The sequence below is a fragment of the Molossus molossus genome, unplaced genomic scaffold (genome assembly GCF_014108415.1).
Source record: "Molossus molossus isolate mMolMol1 unplaced genomic scaffold, mMolMol1.p scaffold_m16_p_2, whole genome shotgun sequence".
Lineage (NCBI taxonomy): Eukaryota > Metazoa > Chordata > Mammalia > Chiroptera > Molossidae > Molossus > Molossus molossus.
In genome coordinates this window covers 35529853-35552747 of record NW_023425355.1, presented here as the reverse complement: position 1 = coordinate 35552747, position 22895 = coordinate 35529853, and the positions used below count along the sequence as shown (strand labels likewise).

Here is a 22895-nt window from a genome sequence, read left to right as displayed (position 1 = left end):
AGGCTTGACTTCTGGCGTCACCAGCTTCTAGCTATGTGACATTGGACAATTTTCTTAACTTAATGAAAAGAACTTATCACATACCTGGAATTTATAAATTGTTCAGTAATGGGAGTTAAATTTTGCAATCCTATCTTCACTTTCCTATCTGCCTTTGTATCTTAGATTCTTTCACTCAAAAAACCTTTTGAGGGGCCCTATATGCTAGGCGTTCTGCTAGACTCTGAGGCTACAAGAGTTATACCAGTTCAATAATTAAAAGTCCCCGTCCTTGAGGAGAGTGCATTCTAATAAAAGAGTGAGGGAAGAGACAGACAATAAACAAGTAAACAAATAAATCAAGTATAAGTTTATGTAGTAGTAAGGGACTCTAGAAGATAAAAAAAATAAAATAAATGAGACTGAAAATGGCGGCGAAGTGAATGGAAGCTACACAGACCATCTCCCAGGACCAAACTAGAATTACAACCAAAATAAAGACAAATCATCAGGAAAAGGCATCCAAAAAGCAACTTAGGGGACCACATAACCAGGAACACTGACTCAATCCTGGTAACCTTGCGAAGATGCGAGAGGGGGCCGGGAGCCCACAGTCCGCAGCAGCCTGAGCTGGGAGCTGCGGCAGCCTTGGCTGGGACCTGCAACCTCACCTGGGAGCTTCGCCCTTGGCTAGGAGCTGCACCCTCAGCTGGTAGCTGCCGCAGCTTTGGCCTGGAGCAAAGTCCTTAGCTGGGAGTGACACCCTTAGCTGGGAGAGGCGCCCTTAGCTGGGAGCGGCTTGCATGGGTTAAACTCCCAGGCACTTCCACAGTGCAGAGCCAGGACATAGGCTAAAACAGCAGCAGCCACTCACTTTGGGCTCTGGCAGAAGAAGGGCAGACTGGACTGGAACTGTGTGGGGACACTCAGGATTTGGAGGGCACTCAGAGCTTTTGCTGAGTTGCAGCAATGCAGGACTGTGGTCATCTTACTCCTTCCCAGGGCACTGGGCAGAGGCGGTGGCCCATCCCTCAGAGATTCAACCCCACACAGTGGCCATTGAAATGCTAATTGAGGCCCATTAACAATCAGCATCTGCCCCACCCTCAGGAAATCATCTTACACTGAGCACCTGAGGAAGTTTTTCATTCAACTCAGAAACCAAGGTTCTTCAGGTGACCACAACTTATAGCCCCCAGGCAAAAAGCTAGAGGATAACTACCATTCCCTGGGCTAGCAAATCCAACCAGGAAAGTAAGACTTGACAGTGGTGATTAACTTGGGTCCTCCCTGCTTCATCCAAACCCAGGAGAGGGAACCACAAACAGCAGAACACCAACACCCACAGGGAAAATTTGGCAGGCTCCAAAGTGCACTGTGATAGCCAAAATGGTGAAACACAGACACAAAGGCAAAATGAAAGAACAAGAGACCTCTACCGAAGATGAGATAAATGAGGTGCAGTTACACAAGTTAACAGAACTAGAATTCAGAGCCATGATCTTGAGGAAGTGCAACAGCATGTGTAAGAACATAAGAACAATGAGAAAATAGGTAGAAATGTTGAAAATTAACCAGTAGCACATTAAAAACCACAAGGAAGAAATGAAAAATGACATATCAGAAATAAAAAATACATTGGAAAGTCTAAATAGCAGAGTAAAGGAAGCTGAGGACCGGATCAGTAAATTAGTAGATAGGGTAGAAAAAATCAAACAATCAGAAAACCAAAAGGAAAAAAAACAAATAAAAAAACAAGAAAACAGCTTAAGAGAACTGTGGGACAACTGGAAACGTAATAATATTCGCATCATAGGAGGCCTTGAAGAAGAAGAAAATGAGCAAGTGTTAGAGAATATATTTGAAGAAATAGTGACAGAAAACTTCCCTAATTTGGGGAAAGAAGAAGGCATTCAATTTTAAGAAGCACAGAGAGCCCCAAGTAAGAAGAACCCAAACAGGCCCACACCAAGACACATAGTAATCAAAGTGCCAAAAATTAAAGACAGAGAGAATCCTAAAAGCAGCAACAGACAAGCAACAGGTTACCTACAAAGGAAACCCCATAAAGCTCTCAGCTGACTTCTCAACAGAAGCACTACAGGCCAGAACGGAATGGCATAAAGTAATCAAGGTCAAGAAAAACAAGGATCTGAATCCAAGACTACTCTACCCAGCAAGGCTATCATTCAAAATAGAAGGTCAAATAAAGAGCTTCCCAGACAAAAAGAAGGTAAGGGAATACATTAGTACTAAACCAGCACTGCAAATAATGTTAAAAGGACTGCTGTAATTAGCAGTAGAAAAGGGAAGAAAAATAGAACCACACTAAACAAAAATGGCAATAAATAAGTCCATATCAATAATCACCTTAAATGTAAATGGATTGAATGCTCCCATAAAAAGACACAGAGTAGCTGATTGGATAAGTAAGTATGACTCATCTATATGTTCTTTACTAGAGACCCACCTCACAACAAAAGAGTCACATAGGTTGAAACTGAAGGGATGGAAAAAAATCTTCCAAGCAAATGAAAAGGAAAAAAAAGCTGGGGTAGCAATACTCATATCTGATAAAATAGATTTCAAAATGAAGGCCATAACTAGAGACAAAGAAGGCCACTACATAATATGGAAAGGATCTATCCAACAGGAATATATAACCTTGATAAACATATATGCACCCAATATAGGAGCACCAAAATATATGAAAAAAATCTTCTGGATGACTTCAAAGGAGAAACCAACAGCAATACGATCATAGCAGGGGACTTCAAAACCCTGCTGACATCACTGAATAGATCATCTAGACAAAATTTAACAAGGAAACACAGACTCTAAATGAAGCACTAGACCAAATGGATTTAATAGATATCTACAGAGAATTACACACCAAAACTACAGAATTCACTTTCTTCTCAAGTGCACATGGGACATTCTCAAAGATAGACCACATGTTAGGACACAAAGTCTCTACAAGTTCAAGAAGATTGAAATCATATCAAACATCTTCTCAGATCAAAATGGCATGAAACTAGAAATCAACTGCAACAAGAACATGCAAAGACATTTGAAAACATGGAGGCTAAATAGTATGTTATTGAACAATAAATGGGTTACTATGGTGATCGAGGAAAAAATTAAAAACTTCCTGGAAACCAATAGAAATGAACACACAACAACACAAAATCTATGGGATGCAGCAAAAGCAGTTCTGAGAGGAAAGTTCGTAGCACTACAGGCCTACTTCAGAAAACAAGAAAAATCTGTAATGGACTATCTAACTTTACAACTTAAAGAACTAGAGATAAAACAAAAAGGAATCCCAGAGCAAGTAGAAGGAAGGAAATAATAAAGATCAAAGCAGAAATAAATGACATAGAGTCCAGAAAAAACAATTCAAATGATCAATGAAACAATGAGCTGGTTTTTCAAAAAGATAAACAAGATCGATGGATCCTTAGCTAGACTCACTAAGAAATGAAAAGAGAGAACCCAAATACACAAAATCAGAAGTGAAAGAGAAGAAGTAACAACTAACACTACAGAAATACAAAAGATCATTAACAAGTACTATGAACAATTATATAGCCACAAATTCGACAATCTAAGCAAAATAGAAAAATTTCTAGAAACACACAGTCTCCCAAAACTGGACCAGGAAGAGGTAGAAAACTTGAACAAACTAATAACAACTAAGGACATTGAAGAGGTAATCAAGACTCTCCCAGCAAACAAAAGCCCAGGCTCGGATGGTTTCATGGGGGAGTTTTATCGAACATTCAAAGAAGAACTAACACCCATTCTCCTCAAACTATTTCAAAAAATTCAAGAAGAAAGATTTCCAAACTTGTTTTATGAAGCCAGCATAATTCTAATTCCAAAACCAGAAAAAAACACTACAAAAAAAGAAAACTACAGGCCAATATCCCTGATGAACATAGATGCCAAAATCCTGAACAAAATACTAGCAAATCGGATCCAGCAATACACCAAAAAAATTATTCAGCATGACCAAGTGGGATTCATCCCAGGAATGCAAGGATGGTGTAATATACGCAAATCAATAAACGTGATACACCGCATAAATAAAATGAAGAATAAAAACCATATGATCATATCAATAGATGCCGAAAAAGCCAGCATCCATTTCTCATAAAAATGCTCAGCAATGTGGGAATAGAAGGATCATATCTCGACATGATAAATGCCATATATGAAAGACCTACAGCCAACATCATACTCAATGGGCAAAAACTAAAAGCTTTTCCCTCAAGAACAGGAACAAGGCAAGGATGTCCACTTTCACCACTCTTGTTGAACATAGTACTGGAAGTCTTAGCCACAGCAATGAGACAGTAGAAAAAATAATAGGGATCCAAATTGGAAAGAAGGAAGTGAAACTGTCATTATTTGCAGATGACATGATACTATATGTAGACAAACCCCATAGACTCCATCAAAAATTTACTAGACTCAATAAGTGAATTTGGAAAAGTCGCAGGATACAAAATTAAGGTTGAGAAATCGATGGCATTCTCATACACCAATGATGAACTCACAGAAAGAGAAACTAAGAAAACAATCCCATTTAACATTGCGGCAAAAATAAAATAAAATAAAAAGATACCTAGGAATAAACTTAACCAAAGAAATAAAGGACCTATCCACAGAAAACTGCAGGTCATTGAAAAAAGAAATAAAGAATGATATAAAAAAGTGGAAGCACATATTCTATTCATGGATTGGAAGAATTAACATCATTAAAATGTCCATATTAACCAAAGCAATCTATAGATTAAATGCAATCCCCATAAAAATACCAACGACATACTTCACAGAATTAGAACAAATACTTCAAAAGTTCAGGTGAAAGCAAAAAAGACCTCGAATAGCCATAGCAATCTTGAAAAAGAAGAACAAAGTTGGAGGGATCACATTACCAGATTTCAGGGTACACTACAAAGCCACTGTAATCAAAGCAGCCTGGTAGTGGCACAAGAACAGACACATAGACCAGTGGAACACAACAGAGAACCCAGAAATGGACCCAACATTATATGCTCAATTAATATTTGACAAAGGTGGTAAGAGCATAGAGTGGAGTAAAGACAGCCTCTTTTATAAATGGTGTTGGGAAAATAGAACAGATACATGCAAAAAAAAAAAAAAAAATGAAGCTAGACCATCAACTTACACCCTACACAAGACTAAACTCAAAATGGATAAAAGACTTATATGTGACTCATGAATCTATAAAAATCCTAGAAGAAACTGTAGGCAACAAAATTTCAGACATAATAGGCAGCAGAATTTTCACTGATACATCACCTAAGGCAATAGAAACAAAGGAGAAAATTAACACATGGGACTACATCAATCTCAAAAGCTTCTGCCCAGCGAAAGATACAATCATCAAAATGGAAAGGCTACCCACTGTATGGGAGAGCATAATTGCCAATGATATATCAGAGAAGGGGTTAATTTCCAATATATAGAGAGTGTTCATACAACTCCACAAAAGGAAGACAGAGAACCCAATTAAAAAATGGGCAGGGGAAATAAATAGACACCTCTCCAAACAGGACATACAAATGCTAAGGGACATATGAAGAAATGCTCAACATCACTAATCATCAGAGAGATGCAAATTAAACAACAATGAGGTATCACTTCATCACTGTCAGAATGGCCGCCATCAACAAATCATCAAACAACAAGTGTTGGTGAGGGTGTGGAGAAAAGGGGACTCTAGTACACTGCTGGTGGGAATGCAGACTGGTGCAGCCACTATGGAAAACAATATGGTGTTACCTCAAAAAATTTAAAATTGAACTTCCATTTGACCCAGTGATCCCACTGCTAGGAATATACCCTAAGAAGCCTAAAACACCAATTGAAAAGAATGTACCCCCATGTTTGTAGCAGCACTATTTACAATAGCTAAGATCTGGAAACAGCCCAAGTGTCCACCAGTAGACGACTGGATAAAAAAGCTGTGGTACATATACACAATGGAGTACTATGCAGCTGTAAGAAAGAAAGATCTCTTATCCTTTGAGACGACATGAATGGACCTGGAAAGTATCATCCCAAGTGAAACAAGCCAAACAGAGAAAGACTAGTATCATATGATCTCACTTATTTGTGGAATATAATGAACATAACAGTCTGAGGAATGGGGTAGTCCCAGAGACGTGGAAGTGGGGTACAGACTGACAATCCCTAGAGGAGGGAGTGGTGGGGGAGTGATAAACCACAGGACTTATATGTATGTATGTATGAAAAATGGACATGGACAACAAAGCTGGGGAGAGGGCCTGGAGGGAGGGTGAGGGGGGAAATCAGTGGGGGAAAGGAGAAACATCTGTAACAAAAATAAATTAATTAATTTCAAAAAAAGTTAAGTGATGGAGTGGGGATGGGGAATGGGGTAGGCTGCTTTGGACAATGGTCAAGAAAGGTCTCTCTGAGGAAGTACATATTATAAGGGAACAAATGTGAAGGTCAGGAAGATTGTTTTTGATTGAGGGAACCATAAATATGAAGACCCTAATTTTTGAAAAAGTTCAGAGCTTTTGAGGAACTACAAGAAGTTGAATGGATGAAAGCAGAGTGAACAAGGCCAAGAACCAGGCATTAGAAGGCAGAGAGGAGCTAGATCATATATATTTTTATAGGTCAAATGTGGCTTTTATGTTAAATGCAGCATGAATCCATTAGACGGCTCTAACTTGTATTCTTAAGATCACTCTTGTTGGGGGTGAGAATGGGGGAGTGGAGAAAGCAGGGAGTGTGAGGCAGCAAACAGAGTCTATTATAATACTCCAGGTGAGAGGTGGTAGTGGCTTGGGCTAGGGTGATAACAATGAAAATGGAGAGAAGTGCATGGATTCAAAATGTAAACAGGACATACAAATGGCCAAGAGACATATGAAGAAATGCTCAACATCACTAATCATCAGAGAGATGCAAATTAAACAACAATGAGGTATCACCTCATGACTGTCAGAATGGCCACCATCAACAAATCATCAAACAAATGTTGGTGAGGGTGTGGAGAAAAGGGGACTCTAGTACACTGCTGGTGGGAATGCAGACTGGTGCAGCCACTATGGAAAACAATATGGTGTTACCTCAAAAATTTAAAATCGAACTTCCATTTGACCCAGTGCTCCCGCTTCTAGGAATATACCCTAAGAAGCCTGAAACACCAATCAGAAAGAATATATGTACCCCCATGTTCATAGCAGCACTATTTACAATAGCTAAGATCTGGAAACAGCCCAAATGTCCATCAGTAGACGAATGGATCAAAAAGCAGTGGTACATATACACAATGGAGTACTATGCAGCTGTAAGAAAGAAAGATCTCTTATCCTTTGAGACGACATGAATGGACCTGGAAAGTATTATCCTAAGTGAAACAAGTCAAGCAGAAAAAAAACAAATACTAAGTAATCTCACTTATAAATGGAACATAATGAATATAACAGTCTGAGGAATAGGGTAGTCCCAGAAACACGAAAGTAGGGTACAGACTGACAACCCTCAGAAGAGGGGGTGGTGGGGGGTGGGAAGAGATAAACCACAGAACTTATATGCATGTATACATAACCAATGGACTTGTACAGCAAAGCCGGGGACAGGGAAGAGGGTGTCAATGGGGTAAAAAAGGAGAAACATCTGTAACAAAACTAAAATTAAAAAAAAAAAAAATTTAAAGTAAAAAAAAATGTAAAAAGTTTAAATTTTTTATTATGGAAAATTTTAAACATATACAAAGTAGAGAGAATGGCACATGATACAAGTGTCAATTGCTGACAAGTGTCAATTGCCAACTCATAGCCAATTTGAAGCAAATAACAGACATATTTCATCACAAATTTCTAAGAGATGGGGGCTTTTAAAAACAGTGACAATATCATCATCAGTAATTAATTATTAGTAATTGCTTAATATCAGTTAGTAAGTCAGAAATCAGATTTGTGGATGTATCATGAATATATATTTTAAAATTATCTTACTGGAATTAGAATCCAAGAAAAGGCCTACATGTTGCACTTGGTTCATATGTCTCTTAAATTAGAAGATATGTTTTGAAGGAGAAGCTGACAAATTTTCATGGGTTGATTGAAGGGGTAGAGAGGGAAGTAAGTGAATCAAAGGTGAACGAGCTTGCCTCTGCTTGCTGGTAATGTAGGAATGGATGATGCTAGTGCTTCTCTACAGTTCTTTAAAACACTGTGTCTCTCTGGGTGGCCAGAAAACAGAGACAGTAGAGCCAGTGGCACAGGTTGTTTCCAAGATGATCCCTATTATTCTGTAGAAACATAGGTGAACAGAATCATCTGTTCAATGTCCTTGATTTTAATCAGCTCGATATCTAATGAATCAGGAAGAAAGAGAACCCTAATCTTGGAGACAGGACACATGGGCTTCAGACCCAGCTCCAATTCTGAGCCTCTGAATCTCTCTGTATATCTATAATATAGCAATGGACCTATCTACTGTTTTGAGAGCCAACTCTCAATGTATGTGAAGTTTGTTTGCAAAGTCTAAAACTGTGCTGTTCAAAATGATAACCACCAGCTACATATGGCTACTGAGCCCTTGAAATGTGTTTAGTCTAAAATGAGTGTAAAATACCCACCAGATTTTAAAAACTAGGTGTGAAAAAAATCTAAAATATCTCATTAACAATTTTTACTTCAATGTTGAAATTACAATATTTACCATATATTAGGTTAAATTAAATGTTACTAAATTAATCTCACCTATTTATTTAACTTTTTTTAAGGTAGCTACTAGAAAATTTAAAATAACATAGTAGCTCACGTTGTATTTCTATTGCACAGCATAGGTATAAAGTACTTTGCACGTGGGCTAGGGAAGGTTTGCACCTTCCTTTGTGAGCATTTCACATAGATTCTAGTCACCTCGCGTGATGCCTATGAGGGGAGCAATGTGAGCTAGGCTTACCTTTTTGTACTGATGAAAAAACCATGACCTGAACAAATGGAGAGGCTTGTCCAGAGTCACACAACAAGCTATTACCAGAACCAAGGCAGAAACTCAGCTTTCTTTAATTCTATCAACTCAGGGCTTTTCCCCATACCACACTGCCCCCTACAGTCCAGTTCATTCTTCTCATTATGGTGGTGGATCTCTGGTGTTATTGGCTTCACTGGCTCACACTCCCTCTCCCCTCCCTCTCATTCCCTTCCCATGTTTACCTCAGAGACTCCCCCCTCCTGCATTTTCACCCTGTTCCCTTTTGTCCTGTAAAAGAAAGAGAGACTGGCTGACAACAATGCAAGGTGATAGATCGTAATACCATTTGAAACTCAGTATTTCCAATGTTTCACAATGTGGGCTGAAAAATAGATACTCCAATTGATTGTAAATACATCAAAGCTGAAAACTACCTCTCTTTATATAGCATAGCACATTTTCAGAGGGTACAAATCAAGAAACCAGAGTTCTTAGCCCACTTCAGCATATATTTGATGTGCAACCATAGACAATTCAAGTAACTCCTTCACTTCTAACATCTCTACCTGCTTAATGGGAACATCCATAGGTATCTTATGTGCCTTAGGACAGAAAACTTGTGAGAATACAGGTGGTAACATGTTTGAGATATTCGGGTTTTTTTTTTTTTTTAAAGAAAACGCACTTCGCAAATCCAAACCCCTCACATAAGCTTTCAATTATCCACAGAAGGCAGTGCTGAGGATGGAAATCTTTAGGGTATCCAAAATGTTCTCTTTAACCATTTGTTTCCTTTTCATATGAGACTAAATCTTTGCAGAAATTGCTGACAAGTGGCCAACCTGACAGATTTATGCCTCACATTCTTTCTCCTGCTCCCTTTGCAGTGAACAAATATCCCTGATTTTTGGCTTAGTCCCAGCTTCACACATCTTACCCTATTGTCCCCAGAAGCATACTCACACTTCTAGGCCACATGTACTCCCATGGAGATTTCAGAATCATGCAGCTGTGTGTTGTCTGTCCAAGGGACCAGCAAACACAGGGTAAGGCAAAATGGAAGAGATGAGGAGAGAGAGAAGAAACCTACTGAGTGGATCTGAGGCAGCTACTGGATAGGCGGGGTTCTTCTTCAATTGTGCACCAGGCTTTCCAGGCACTCTGGGTAGGTCCTTTGGAGATAGAGCCCCCAGGTTGCCAGACTTAAGCTAGGCTCTGGACCCTGGTGCCCTGAGGGGCAATAGCAGCAGTGTGACATGGTTAGAGTTGAGAAGGAGACCACTTTCCTAACCTCTCAAGTTTCAAATCTCAAGTTACACTCGAATGCCAAGCAGAACAGATTTCTGCAGTTTAGCTTCCAAAATATTACCACAAATCCCACCCCATTTCCGCCCCCATGACCTCCCTCCCCCTTTTCATGCTTCAGCCTCCCTTCTGCCTTCCCCAGTTAGAGCAGCCACCCCTGCAGTGGAGGGGTTCTAGCCATCTCCATTGCCTTCACTGGGGCCATGGGGTACCATTTGGGTTGGGGAGAAGCTAGAGCAGAGTGTGACTGTGTGGTGGTCTCCCTCTCAGGGCAGCATCTCTGAGGACCATGGCCAAAGTGTCTCTCTCTAGGCAGTGGGGCCTGACACCCCTTTGTTCCAGCCTAATGTTTGTAACTTGTCTGTGTGTTTTTCTTTGTTTTCTTTTTACTGTAACCATTTTTAATTTTTGTTATATCTACTTTAAAATTAGAGATGACATACAATATTACATTAGTTACAGATGTACAAAAGTGGATAGACATGTGTATACCTTACGAAGTGATCACCACCATAAGTCTAGAAAATATCTGTCACCATACATATTTATTACAATATTATTGACTATATTCCCTGTGCTGTACTTTACACCACTGTGACAAGTTGTAGAACTTAGCTTGCTTTTTTTTGCATCATCTTCCCCACCCAGACCCAGTGACTATGTTATCCTCCCTTACTTCTGCTCAAGTGACTGAAATTGGATTATTTTCAGAGCCACTAATATCCTTGAACCAAAAATACCAGTATTTTTGGAGAGCAGGCCTGTAAATAGCCAAGATAGTGCTTTAATGAGGCTTTCCTGGCCAATGGTGAGAAGGGGTAAGAGAGCAATGGATAAAGGACAACTCATGAAAAGAACTGGCTGTGAAAGGGCCAGGTCCTAGGATATCTTGCTAGAACAGATTGTTCAGCAGGGCCTTTATTGGTGCCTCCCTGTGCTGGAGACAAGCTAAGCCTACAGTCCAATATCTTGCCAAATAATCTATTTTGTATTGGCTTTAACTCACACTCACAAATTACTTTTTTTTTTTTTTTGAAACTTCTTATGTGTTTATTTTTGTTCACATTGTAGTGCAAGTTCTCAGACCTTTCTCTGAGAAACAAGAGTCCAGAGGCTCTTGCTGCCTTCTGAAGAAGGAATACAAGGCTCCCTTATCTTTACAACTGTGGAAAGATATGTGGGGTGGGGAATAAGACAGTTCCTCAATATTTCTTCTCCCTTTGCAACAGTTTTGTTATATGGGTCATTATTCCATTTAATTCAACAAGTATGCATTGGACCTTGTATGTGTTCAGCCTGCAGTAATGTGCCGTGGAGGAGACAGAAGGGAGTGTGATAGCAACCTTCTGCTTATAAACTATATAACCCATCTTAGCTCTTTAAGAGTTTGGGGCAGCATGAGCTGCCATAGCTTCCATGGACAGAACAGAGAAAGCTGCTTGAGGTGCTTCACTTTAGAGGCCAACAGACCCACCAGGTGGCAGTATGCATTGGTTTCCAATTTGAGATCCAGAACAGGTTTTATATAAGTTTCCATTCAGTTTGAGCCACAGGCCTTTCAAACAGAAAACCTATTCAGCATGCAGTCTGAGCTATTTGACTCATAACTATAGATGTAGAGAAAGGCAAATAGAAACCAAAACCTGCTTTGAATCAGACCCTTCACAGACACATTCTCCCCCAATAAAAAAACAAAAACCAGTAAAAAACAAACAAAAAAAACCCTTGAGCCTAGAAAGCTAAGAACTATTCAGCTAGTTTTCAGTATCCATGGGAATGCTCTTAGTATATAAAAGAAGAAATACTATAAACAGGATTGGAGCAGTGCCTTCACAACTAGTTGAGCTAGGTCACATCAAGAGGACAACAGGTGCCCTGGCCGGTGCTCAGTGGTTAGAGCGTCAACTTGCAGACCAAAGAGGACAACAAGTAATGAATATGCTACAGCATTAATGTCTTTCACAAGCTTACATGTAAGAAATCTTACTGGAGGACTTCCGGTCAAGATGGCGGCATAGGTAAATGCAGTACTCACCTCCTCCCACAACCACATCAAAATTATAACTAAACTACAGAACAACCATTATTCAGAATTACCTGAAATTTAGCTGAATGGAAGTCCTACAACTACAAAATTAAAGAAGAGGCCACATTAAGACTGGCAGGAGGGGTGGAGGCATGGACAGGCTGGTTCCACACCCACGTGTGGCAGATAAAAATCAGGGGGATATCTCAGCTATGAAGATCCTCCCTGAGGAGTGAGGGGTCCCCATCCCACAACAGGTTCCCCAGATCAGGGTTCCAGTGCCAGGAAAAGAAGTCCCCATAACTTCTGGCTGGAAAAACCAGCAGGAATTGAGGCTCAGGGAGGCTGAGGCTATTAGAGTCCCAGACAGTTCCTCTTAAAGGGCCCACACACAAACTTACTTGGACCTACTCCTTCCAGACTCCAGTGTGGGGGAGGCAGCTCGAAAGTCATCAGAGACATATGGGGAAGAACTCAGTTGTTTGACATTGAAACAAGGGCTGAAGAGGCAGCTTTCTTCCAGACATATGTGCTGGTGGAGGCCCTTGTTTCTTTGGTGAGCTCTTCCCCTACAGGGCAGTCAGAGGTACACCATGTCTGGGACACCAGCAACCTGGCTCATATTTTTTGCCCCACCCTGGTGATTCCCTGAGGCCCTGTCCCACCCAACTTTCGGGCCCACCCAAGCTATTTCCAGTAGCTTTACCATAGGATTGCCGTGTTTTGGCTCCTGTTTCAGATTTTCCTAAATTCTCTCAAATAAGCAGCATCTGGTCTCAGGGAGCCCCATACCTCTTGCTAAGTGGCCCCAGACCTGGCACTAGAAGCATCCAGCCTTAGTTCACAGCTTGGCTTTGCCTGGACTCCTCTAAGCCCAGCACAAGAAGCAGCCATCTGTAGATCCCTCTGTAGCTTATGCCTGGTAGCCCTGCGTAGAACACAGGCAGAGGCTGACCTTGCCCCAGAGCCAGCACACCCAGTGGACAGCTTCAAACCATGTCAAAACACCACCACCCAACCACCTCCACAAGTGACACACTCAAGGAATGGACTCAGAGGGTACCAGAGCCCTGCTGAAGTAAGCCTTGCTCTGTGTGGTGGGCCCTGCACAGCTGATCCTCCAAAGTAGTCAGAGATCAGTAGGCACAGCCAGCCCTTGCAGCTCATTAGCCTGAATAAAACCCCCCATTAACATGCCAACAGCAATCAAGACTCAATTACAACAGAAGGGTGAACAGTCCATATGAGGAGTGTACCTTGAGGGCCCAGGTGGAGTGACCAAGGAGGCTGTTCCACTGGACCCTACAGGACACCTACTATAATAGGCCACCCTAGGAAGCCTAGGAGACAAAGTAACTCTACCTAGTACATAGAAACAAACACAGGGAGGCAGCCAAAATAAGGAGACAAAGAAACATGTCTCAATTGAAAGAACAGAACAAAACTTCAGGAAAAGAACCTAATGAAATGGAGGTAAGCAATCTAACAGATGCAGAGTTCAAAACACTGGTTATAAGGATGCTCAATGAACTTAGTGAGAATTTCAAGGAACTTAGTGAGGACCTCAAGAGCATAAAAAAGGACCAGTCAGAAATGAAGGATGCACTAACTGAAATAAAGAATAATTTACGGGGAGTCAATAGTAGAGTAGGTGAAGCTAAGAAGCAAACCATCAATTTGGAATATAAAGAAGCAAAAAACACCCACCCAGAGCAGCAAAAAGAAAAAAAGAATCCAAAAAATAAGGATAGTATAAGGAGCCTGTGGGACAACTTCAAGTGTACCAACATTTGCATCATGGAAGTGCCAGAAGGAGAAGAGAGAGGGCAAGAAATTGAAAACCTATTTATAAAAATAATGACAGAAAATTTCCTTAACTTGGTGAAGGAAACAGACATACAATTCCAGGAAGCACAGAGAGTCCCAAACAAGATGAACCCAAAGAGGTCCACACCAAGACACATCATCATCAAAATGCAAAAGGTTAAAGACAAAGAGAGAATCTTAAAAGTAGCAAGAGAAAAGCAGTTAGTAACCTACAAGGGAGCTCCCATAAGACTGTTAGCTGATTTCTCAAAAGAAACTTTGCAGGCAAGAAAGGAGTGGCAAGAGGTATTCAAAGTGATGAAAAGCAACAGCCTACAACCGAGATTACTCTATCCTGCAAAGCTATCATTTAGAATCGATGGTCATATAAAGGGTTTCCCAGACAAGAAAATCCTAAAGGAGTTCATCACCACCAAAATAGTATTATATGAAATGTTGACAGGTCTTCTTGAAGAAGAACAAAAGTATAAACACTAAATGGCAATTAATGCATATCTATGAACAATTGAATCTACAAACAAAATGAGCAAGCAGAACAGAAACTGACTCATAAATGCAGCAAAATTTTTCTTGGTTTCCATATGGAAAGGGGCTGGGGGGATGAGTGAAAATGGTGAAGGAATTAAGAAGTACAAATTGATTGTTAGACTGGTGAACCTCAAATGGAAGGGGAAAGGGAGGGCAGGAAGAGGTAAATTAAAGAACTTACATGCACATATACATAACCAATAGACATAGAAAATAGTGTAGGGAAGGCGGGAGGGGGCAGAGACAGGGATGAGGGGGTCAATGGGGGGAAAGGGAGCACATCTGTAATACATTCAACATTAAAGATAAGTTTAAAAAGAAAAAGAAATATTCACTGCCTCCTTTACTCTCACAATAGGCTTGCATGTTGTTTGCCAAACTCTGTGCTCCATAAAGTCCAATTTTAAGCAATAACAAAATGGCTTTGATTTAGTTTGCTGGGAAAGTCTTTATCCACTTAGGTAATGAACTCTTCTGTATCTAGGAGCCCTGAATATGCTTGTCTTAGACCCAGTGGGGAGGAAACTCTTTCTCACTCACTCTTCTTTTTGGATTTCTGCTTCTCCATAAAGCACCCTCCAGTCATATTCATGGCTGTAAGCCCTCAACTCTAGTGAGCAGGGAAAGAGTGATTGGAACCCATGTCATAGTCTCCTTTGAAGTGCTCCTAGGGCCTGCAGGTTTCTAGACCAAGCCAAGATAGAAAGACTTCCCACTGAGAAAGATATTGCAGTCATCATATATCCAAAGGACAAAAGATCTTCACTCTAGTATCGACCACCAAGAATTAACAGTTCTCCATTTGTGGGTCAAAGAACCAAGCTCCTAGATGGTGGAAGAAAAGCCTATTCTCATGGAAAGGGCCCTGAAATGGAAGTCTGATCACCTGGCTTTCTCACTGATTCTGTAACCCATACAAGATGCTTAGCACTTCTGAGTGTTAGTCTCCCCATCTGCAAAATCAACGAGGTCAGATATTTTATCATTTCTATGCTGTTAATCCATGTTACTATAAATATATGCAATATTGTTTTGGGAAGAAGACATTACTTCTAGAACCAAAATAGAACTTTGAATGAATGGTCCAAATTATATTCAGGCCCTATGTGCTTCTCAGACGGTAACAGGAGACTCAGCATGATGAGCCTCTGCAATGGGACAGTGGAGATGGTTTGAAATTACCTACATGTTTTGGATGAGGCTGGAAGACCTATGAGGTAATTTATGTTAAAACCTATGGTTTCTTTTTTTCTTTTAGGGATTTGGAGCTGCAGGAGAAAAAGGAGAAAAGGGAATTCCTGGTTTGCCAGGACCTAGGGTAAGAACCTTGAATTTTTCTTGTCTGAGTCTGTTAAGTCACCTGGTGCATTATATTTCCTGCTTTCATCTTTATGTTATGTAACCTTATGGCCACTTAAGCTTCTTTTTTTCTCTTCTTCAGCCTTCTGGCAGGCCCCTAAGACTACCTTCTCTCCACTTTGCCCCATTTGCCTGACTTAGTGGCCCCCTTGAAAAAGGAATAATATACCCCCTATAGTAGGTGACTACTCAGACTATTTACTCTACTTGTGCTCATATATAATTATCTTCTGGGCTAAAGAAGTATGTAAGTGTTGTCTTACTTTCATTTTATTATATCCTTTGGGAATGTGGGCAAGGGTGGGAGATGGGGGAGGGGGGTACAAGAAGGGAAAAAAAGAGGGTCAAGTGTAGTTTTTATAAAACAGAAACAAGCCTGGGAATTTCTAAAATGTAATGATGTTTTGAGTCAACAGTTTCCAATAATAATCTCACTTCAAGTGGAAAAATAACTTTTAGCCTGTCTGATCTTTAGCTACATGCACTTGGGACTTATGCTGTAAGCAACTGGCCAACCTTAGCCTTAAAGAAATAACATTTAGAACACTGTGTTTTTAGCTTTATCATGAAGGTTGTTAAAGCGTCTTTTGAGTTTTCAGCAAAGTTCATCCATTATACTGTCATTTCTTTCTCTTCTTTTTCCTACTCCCTTGTCTTTAAAAGGCATTATCACCAACAAGAATGCATTTGGGATGAGAGACAAGCGGCCCTCCCACACTCTATTTAAAAATCTCATGATTTGAAACTAAAACATACTAAGTATAATACCACCCAGCCCTTCTACCAAATTCCACCCAGTACTGAACAATGTTTCCATTTATTTAGATCTGTAAAAAAATGCTCTGTGTGGCTATTTAGCCTAATGGATTAGTGTTTAGAAAGAAGTTATTAAGCTAGGTCCAGGAACATTCTCTTACCTGATTTTAGGAGCTGCTAAATCCTGAACTCAGTTGGATAGTTTTGTTACATAGGTCTAGAGGCTTTTTCTAGTGTGAGCTATTAACCTTTCTAAGGTACTTCTTTTCTCTTTACAGGGTCCCATGGGTTTAGAAAGAGTTCGTGGACCTCCAGGGAGTCAGGTATATTGGTTAATATTATTAAAACCTTGATGTATAAAATCTGAATCAGCCCTGGCAGGTTTGGCTTAGCGGTTAGAGCGTCGTCCTGCGGTCCAGAGAGACCCAGGTTCCGTTCCCACTAAGGGCATGTACCTCGGTTGCAGTTTGTCCCCGGCCCTGGTTGGGTCGTGCAGGTGGCAGCCACTCAATGTGTCCCTTTCACGTTGATGTTTCTCTCTCTCCTTCCTGCTCTAGCTGAACAAAAAATGGAAAAATGTCCTCAAGTGAGGATAAAAAAAAAAAAAATCTGAATCAAAGGGTCCTATCGCTTTTCTTAACATGGACATCAATCCAAAGGGAGATATTGCTTATAATGCAAATTGTCTACCTCCCTTTGATTGATAAAATCTCAACCACTCTCTTCTTTTGTTTTCACCCAAGAAGATGAGTATCCAGTATTAAGTTTGGTACCATGCCATGCCATGATGTGGTCATACTTCTTTAACATGTTATCAGTGCCTAGCAAGGCCAGCCTGCTTGTATTTATCTCTAGCCTTGTGACCCTCTAAACAGGCAAGTTGGCTACCTAGTGTGCCATATTGCCTTCTGTAACAGATTCCGGAGTCATGTAGGATCCATACATACCCTGGAATGCCAGCCAATGTCCCTGTGCCATTTGTACTAGTCTAATCCAAAGAACAGCCCTTCTTATGCTCTTAGACATTCAACTTAGCTGTAACTATGTTCTGTCACAGGGCAAGAAGGGGTCCTCAGGTCTCCATGGGCTTAATGGATTGCCAGGAATTAAGGTAATGTTGTTGGGAAGTGAAAATCCAGGATTGGGAAGGTAGAAGAGTGAAGAATTACTAAAACAGGTGTTTAGTCCATTCAGGCTACTATAACAAAATATCACGGACTGGGTAGCTTATAAACAACATAAATTTATTGTTCACAGTTCTAGAGAGTGGAAGTCTGGGATCACAGTGCCAGTATGGTTGAGTTCCACTGAAGGCACTCTTCCAGCTTGCAAACTGCCTACTTTTTCCTGTGTCCTCATGTGGTAGAAGGAGTGAGCTAACTCTATTGGGTCTTTTATACAATGGCACTGATCCCAATTGTAGGGGCTCTGCCCTCATGACCCAGTCACCTCCCAAAGACCCAACTTCCTAATACAATCACTTTGGGCATCAGGTTTTCAACATTAATTTGGGAGGAGGGCACAAACTCTCAGACCATAGCAAATGCCTACATATGAAATGAAGTATGTTTTAAGTATTTTGACATTTTTAAATGTCACCATTTTTGCATGAAATGCATAATCTTACTTTTAATACACAAAGTTAATGAGCATTTGTTTAAATGCTACTTGATAGGTGGTAGACTTATGGGGAGGGGAATGCGGTAGCAAATCCATCCCTCCAAGGAGAACTATTTTATTATTGACATTGCTTAGTATTACCAACTTTTCAATTTTATTATTGTTTTCTTAAATTCTCTACAGACAATACATCCTCTTATTGCCTGCATCTGGGGCAGGGAATTCCCACCACTGCACTCTGAATATGCCATTGTATCTGATTATAGTACCTTAGTCCCTCTTTGGGACAATTAAGATTTCTTTTGCCTGGCATCATTCACTAACAAGAGAAGTGACAATAACAAAGGCCCAAGCCTGCTGCGAGTGGAGAAAATATTGAAACGCTGCTCCCCCCTTGGCATCTCTTGGGTGTAGCTATATTTTCTGTTCCTGTGATATATTTGACAGGCCTAGAAACAGAATGTTCTGGAGTCAGATTGCAAAATAAAATTGGGATCCCTTGATCTTGGTAGTTGCAACTGAGTATCAGGCCTTTGGCCTGCCTTGTATTATCTTCATCTTAAATTGATACCACTTTAAAATTACCTATGGAGTAGTTGGCCCTGGAAATCAGGGGTTGCAGAAGGAGGAGCCTTTAATTTTTCTGGGGAATGGATTTGAGGACACATAGGTCTTGGGTGATAAGGTCACAGAAATATTTGTTTTTAATGTATTTAATCCTTGCAGGGCGAAAAGGGTGTTGTTGGCCTGCCAGGCCCAGATGTTTACATCGATATAGATGGTGCTGTGATCTCAGGTGAAATTTTTCATTGATTTGAGCAGAGAAGAAAAGACAGGGAGTTAAATTCTATATCCCTTTTAATTGTTAAAAAATACTTTGTCAGCCACTAGATTGCTGCTAAACCCAATACCCCCAAGGCCCTTCCTGGTTCCTAAACTTAGGGAGTGAAGCTAACTCCAGTGTCTTGGGGAAACACAACAAACACTGCACTATGTTTTTGTGTTGGGTCTATCAAGACTAGGGTTTGAGTTGGCCTGGGCTTGGATTTGCTAAAAATGTTTCTTCTAGTGATCCTTAGAGAAGGATTGATATCCTTCCCAGCTAGGCTGACTTTAGCCTGATACTGTGGGACACTCAGGGTCTCAGCTTCATGATCCCATTCATGCTTGAGCTTGCCAGTTTCATTGGATATAAAATGTATCTTTGGGTTGCAGATTCGATCCTCAGCCCTGGTCAAGGCACATGCGAGAGGCAACCAATCAACATGTCTCTTTCACCAATCTCTCTCTCTCCCTTCCACTCTCTCTAAAAATCAATGAAAAAAATATCCTCAGAGGAGGATTTTTAAAAAATGTATCTTTGGCTATGTGAGCAACTGGTTGACAGCCCTGACAGTATGATGCTTTGAAAGTTTGTCTTCACCTCTCCTTTTTCTAGTTACTGTGTATGCCTAACTCTTCCCTTTACCTTCTCCAATGATCCAGATGCCCACTCTCTCCAGCTACTTCTTTCTTGACCAAAGGCTTCTACTATTGTGCTACTTCCATCTGGGTCTCCTAGTTTATCTTTCTCCCCTCATCCTCCCAGGCCCATGCCCTGTCTGTTAAGCCCATTGAAGTTAGATGTTAATGGTTGACAGTGACTTCCTGTGTTCCTCTCCCAGGAAACCTATATGTATAACATGAATAATAGACTTCAACACCTTAACCCAAATGGTAGACATTTGAGGCATTATAGCAGATTATTAGTAATAGTAGAAGAAACTTCCTAGTACTTACCAGATCTTACCATGGAAGGCAAACCCTGGCCAGACCAGTTCTGAATACTAGTGGAGTCTTAGTTCAAGTAGACCCACTATCACATGAGGACGTTAGCATCTGGGAAAGACATATGAAGGGCAAGAAAAGGGCACTTCTACCTGAAGACATCTCCTTTCATCTCTTCTTAGGCATTGTGTGGCATTTGTAGACCTCCTCTGGGTTTGCTTACTGTTTTTTGTTTTTTCACTGCAATGTCAGGTTATCCTGGAGACCCCGGTATGCCAGGCCTCCCAGGACTTAAAGGTGATGAAGGCATCCAGGGCCTGCCTGGCCCTTCTGGCATCCCTGGATTACCAGCTTTACCAGGTGAAACAAAATAATCCACCTCCTACACAGATCAATTCTATCTCCACTCTGGTGCATAGTATCCCCTTCTATATCTCTGCTCTGGTATATACCTAGCCAAAGTCAAAAGTTCTCACTGCCAACCTAAGGCTAATATATATGAGGAGTGGGCCTGGGTAGACAGTTCTCCTTTGGCCTCAATGTTGTGCCATAGCTAAACAGGCAATCCCGACTGTCATTGAGGTTTGCAGCAATCAGAGAAACATGGGTTGGACTGCTGGAGCCCTATCATTCTTCTGAGGATGCCATCCCAGTTGATGCTTAACAGAAGGACCTAGGCCTAACGAAAGCCCAGAGGAAAGTTGGTACCCAGACCCCCACTCTGTGCATAAATCAGGTGTTAAATGGCCCCAGAATTCTATGGATTGTACCCTTAAAACAATCATCTAAGGGGCATACACATTTGGAATTCTATAGTAACAAAAATAGAAAGGGCATGCTAGAGTCTGTGAGGCAGCAATGTTCCAAATGTAACAACTCAGACATTACGTTTATTTATTTTATTTTAAATCCTCACTCAAGGCTATGTTTATTGAATTGAGAGAGAGAGAGAGAGAGAGAGAGAGAGAGAGAGATCAATGTGAGAAAAAACATCAATTGGCTGCCTCCTGTATGCACCCTGACCGGGGATAAAACCCGCAATCTAGGTATATGTCCTGACTGGGAATTGAACCCGCAAACTTTTTGATGTATGGAACAATGTTCCAACCAACCGAGCCACCCAGCCAGGGCTCAGATATTACATTTAAAGGCACCAGTTTCTAAATTCCTTGGAGATGGGCTTCTGCAAGGACACCTGTGCTTTTCAAGCAGCCACTTGGAAGGGGTATAGCTGATCCCAGAACCAAAATTGAAAAAAATCAAGAAATGGGAAGCTAAAGACCCAGGCTTCCATCTGAGGTTTGCCACTAAGAAACTGCACCCCTGACCAATTTTTTTTTTTTTAATGTCATTGGGCCTTCATTTCCCAAGAGGTTAGGCTAGGTGATTCCCAAGGACACTTCTATCTCTGATGCAAGAAAAGGACAAATACTTTCCCAAATTCTTACCTTGGAGTTGAGTTTCCAATGTATGTCACTGAGTAGAATACCCTTGAAGAGTAAGTAGGGTGATATGATTAGCATTTTTGTGTGGGTTTATCTTTCCAGGTATGTCAGGTGCCCTAGGGCCCCAGGGAGTCCGAGGCCTGAAAGGGAACAAAGGAAACAGAGGCCGTACCACACTTGGGGCAGCTGGCCTTCCTGGAAAAAAAGGTTTGCCAGGCCTGCCAGGCCTGCCAGGCCTGCCAGGCCCACCTGGTAAGTTGTTCATTTCTTTTTGGTCTTTAGACTCAGGTGTGATCCAGACTACAGAACAGTCATAAATTTTAAGGGGGGAGAATTTCACAGGGTAACAGCTAAGCCAGGACAGATGATAACTGCAGAGGGGTAGTGATGAAGACCCCATCCCCTCTGAGTCAGAGCTCTGCTTCTACAAGTTAGCAACCACAGCAGTCACAATGTTCATCAAGGAGTAAGCAAAGTTGGTCCATCTTGATGACCAAAACTACCTAATGCTTTCCAACTTTGGTATTCATTTTATTCCACTCTTCACTGATCTCAGCCCATAGGCCTCTGATCTTGCAGCTCCCAAAGAAGAAGCATTAGCTTTTTCCAACTTTCCCTGGTCCTCGGGGGTGGGCTGAGGGCCTGAGATATGGGAAGCCAAACTTGAATCTCAAGGTGGCTGCTAAAAGCCTCCACAGGGCTTATTCTCTGTAGGTCTTCTACTTGAGTATAGGATTCTAGATTCTAAGAGAAAGGCTGGAAATATGCCCAGCACGTTTCTTTTAAACCTAAATCCCATGACCAATGCAGCTTCTATCCATTTCCTCTTTTGTCATAAGAGGACTCTCTGTGATAGACAATGGGACTGCTGTGTTACTGAAACTGCCATGATCATTCCCATATCCCTAGTGTCTGGTCCAGTGTCTAGAACATGGTAGTCACTCTGTGAGTAGTAGTAGAGTGAATCAAGCTAACAGAAGATGGATTTGCTGTAGAGTTTAAGTCCCTGTCTTGGATAATTTTTTAGTCTCTGCCCAGTGTTTGAGCCTTGAGAATCCATGTCTTGGTGACTGAGCTGCTGTGCTGAGTAAATGAACCCAGGCTCATGTAAGGTGCCAATCTTTTATGTTTCTTTTTTTTTTAAGGTCCAGCATTTGAGCCCGAAACCTTACAGAACACAGAGCCAGGATTTCCTGGTCTCCAAGGAGAACGAGGTCCGAAAGGAAACCAAGGCCTCAAAGGAATAAAAGGTGATACTGTCCCCTTGGGTTTATTTGTTCTTCAAACTC

General features: G+C 41.0%; 1 protein-coding gene across 1 annotated transcript in view; it reads left to right on the top strand.

Moving 5' to 3' along the window:
- The window catches only part of COL4A6 (collagen type IV alpha 6 chain), a 438122-nt gene that overhangs the window by 381822 nt on the left and 33405 nt on the right, over positions 1-22895 (top strand). Inside the window, exons 14-20 of the mRNA XM_036271343.1 lie at positions 15918-15977; positions 17053-17097; positions 17832-17885; positions 19121-19190; positions 20414-20521; positions 21709-21858; positions 22752-22856. Of these exons, the coding sequence (XP_036127236.1) occupies positions 15918-15977; positions 17053-17097; positions 17832-17885; positions 19121-19190; positions 20414-20521; positions 21709-21858; positions 22752-22856 (592 nt within the window). The remainder of the gene's footprint in view (positions 1-15917; positions 15978-17052; positions 17098-17831; positions 17886-19120; positions 19191-20413; positions 20522-21708; positions 21859-22751; positions 22857-22895) is intronic.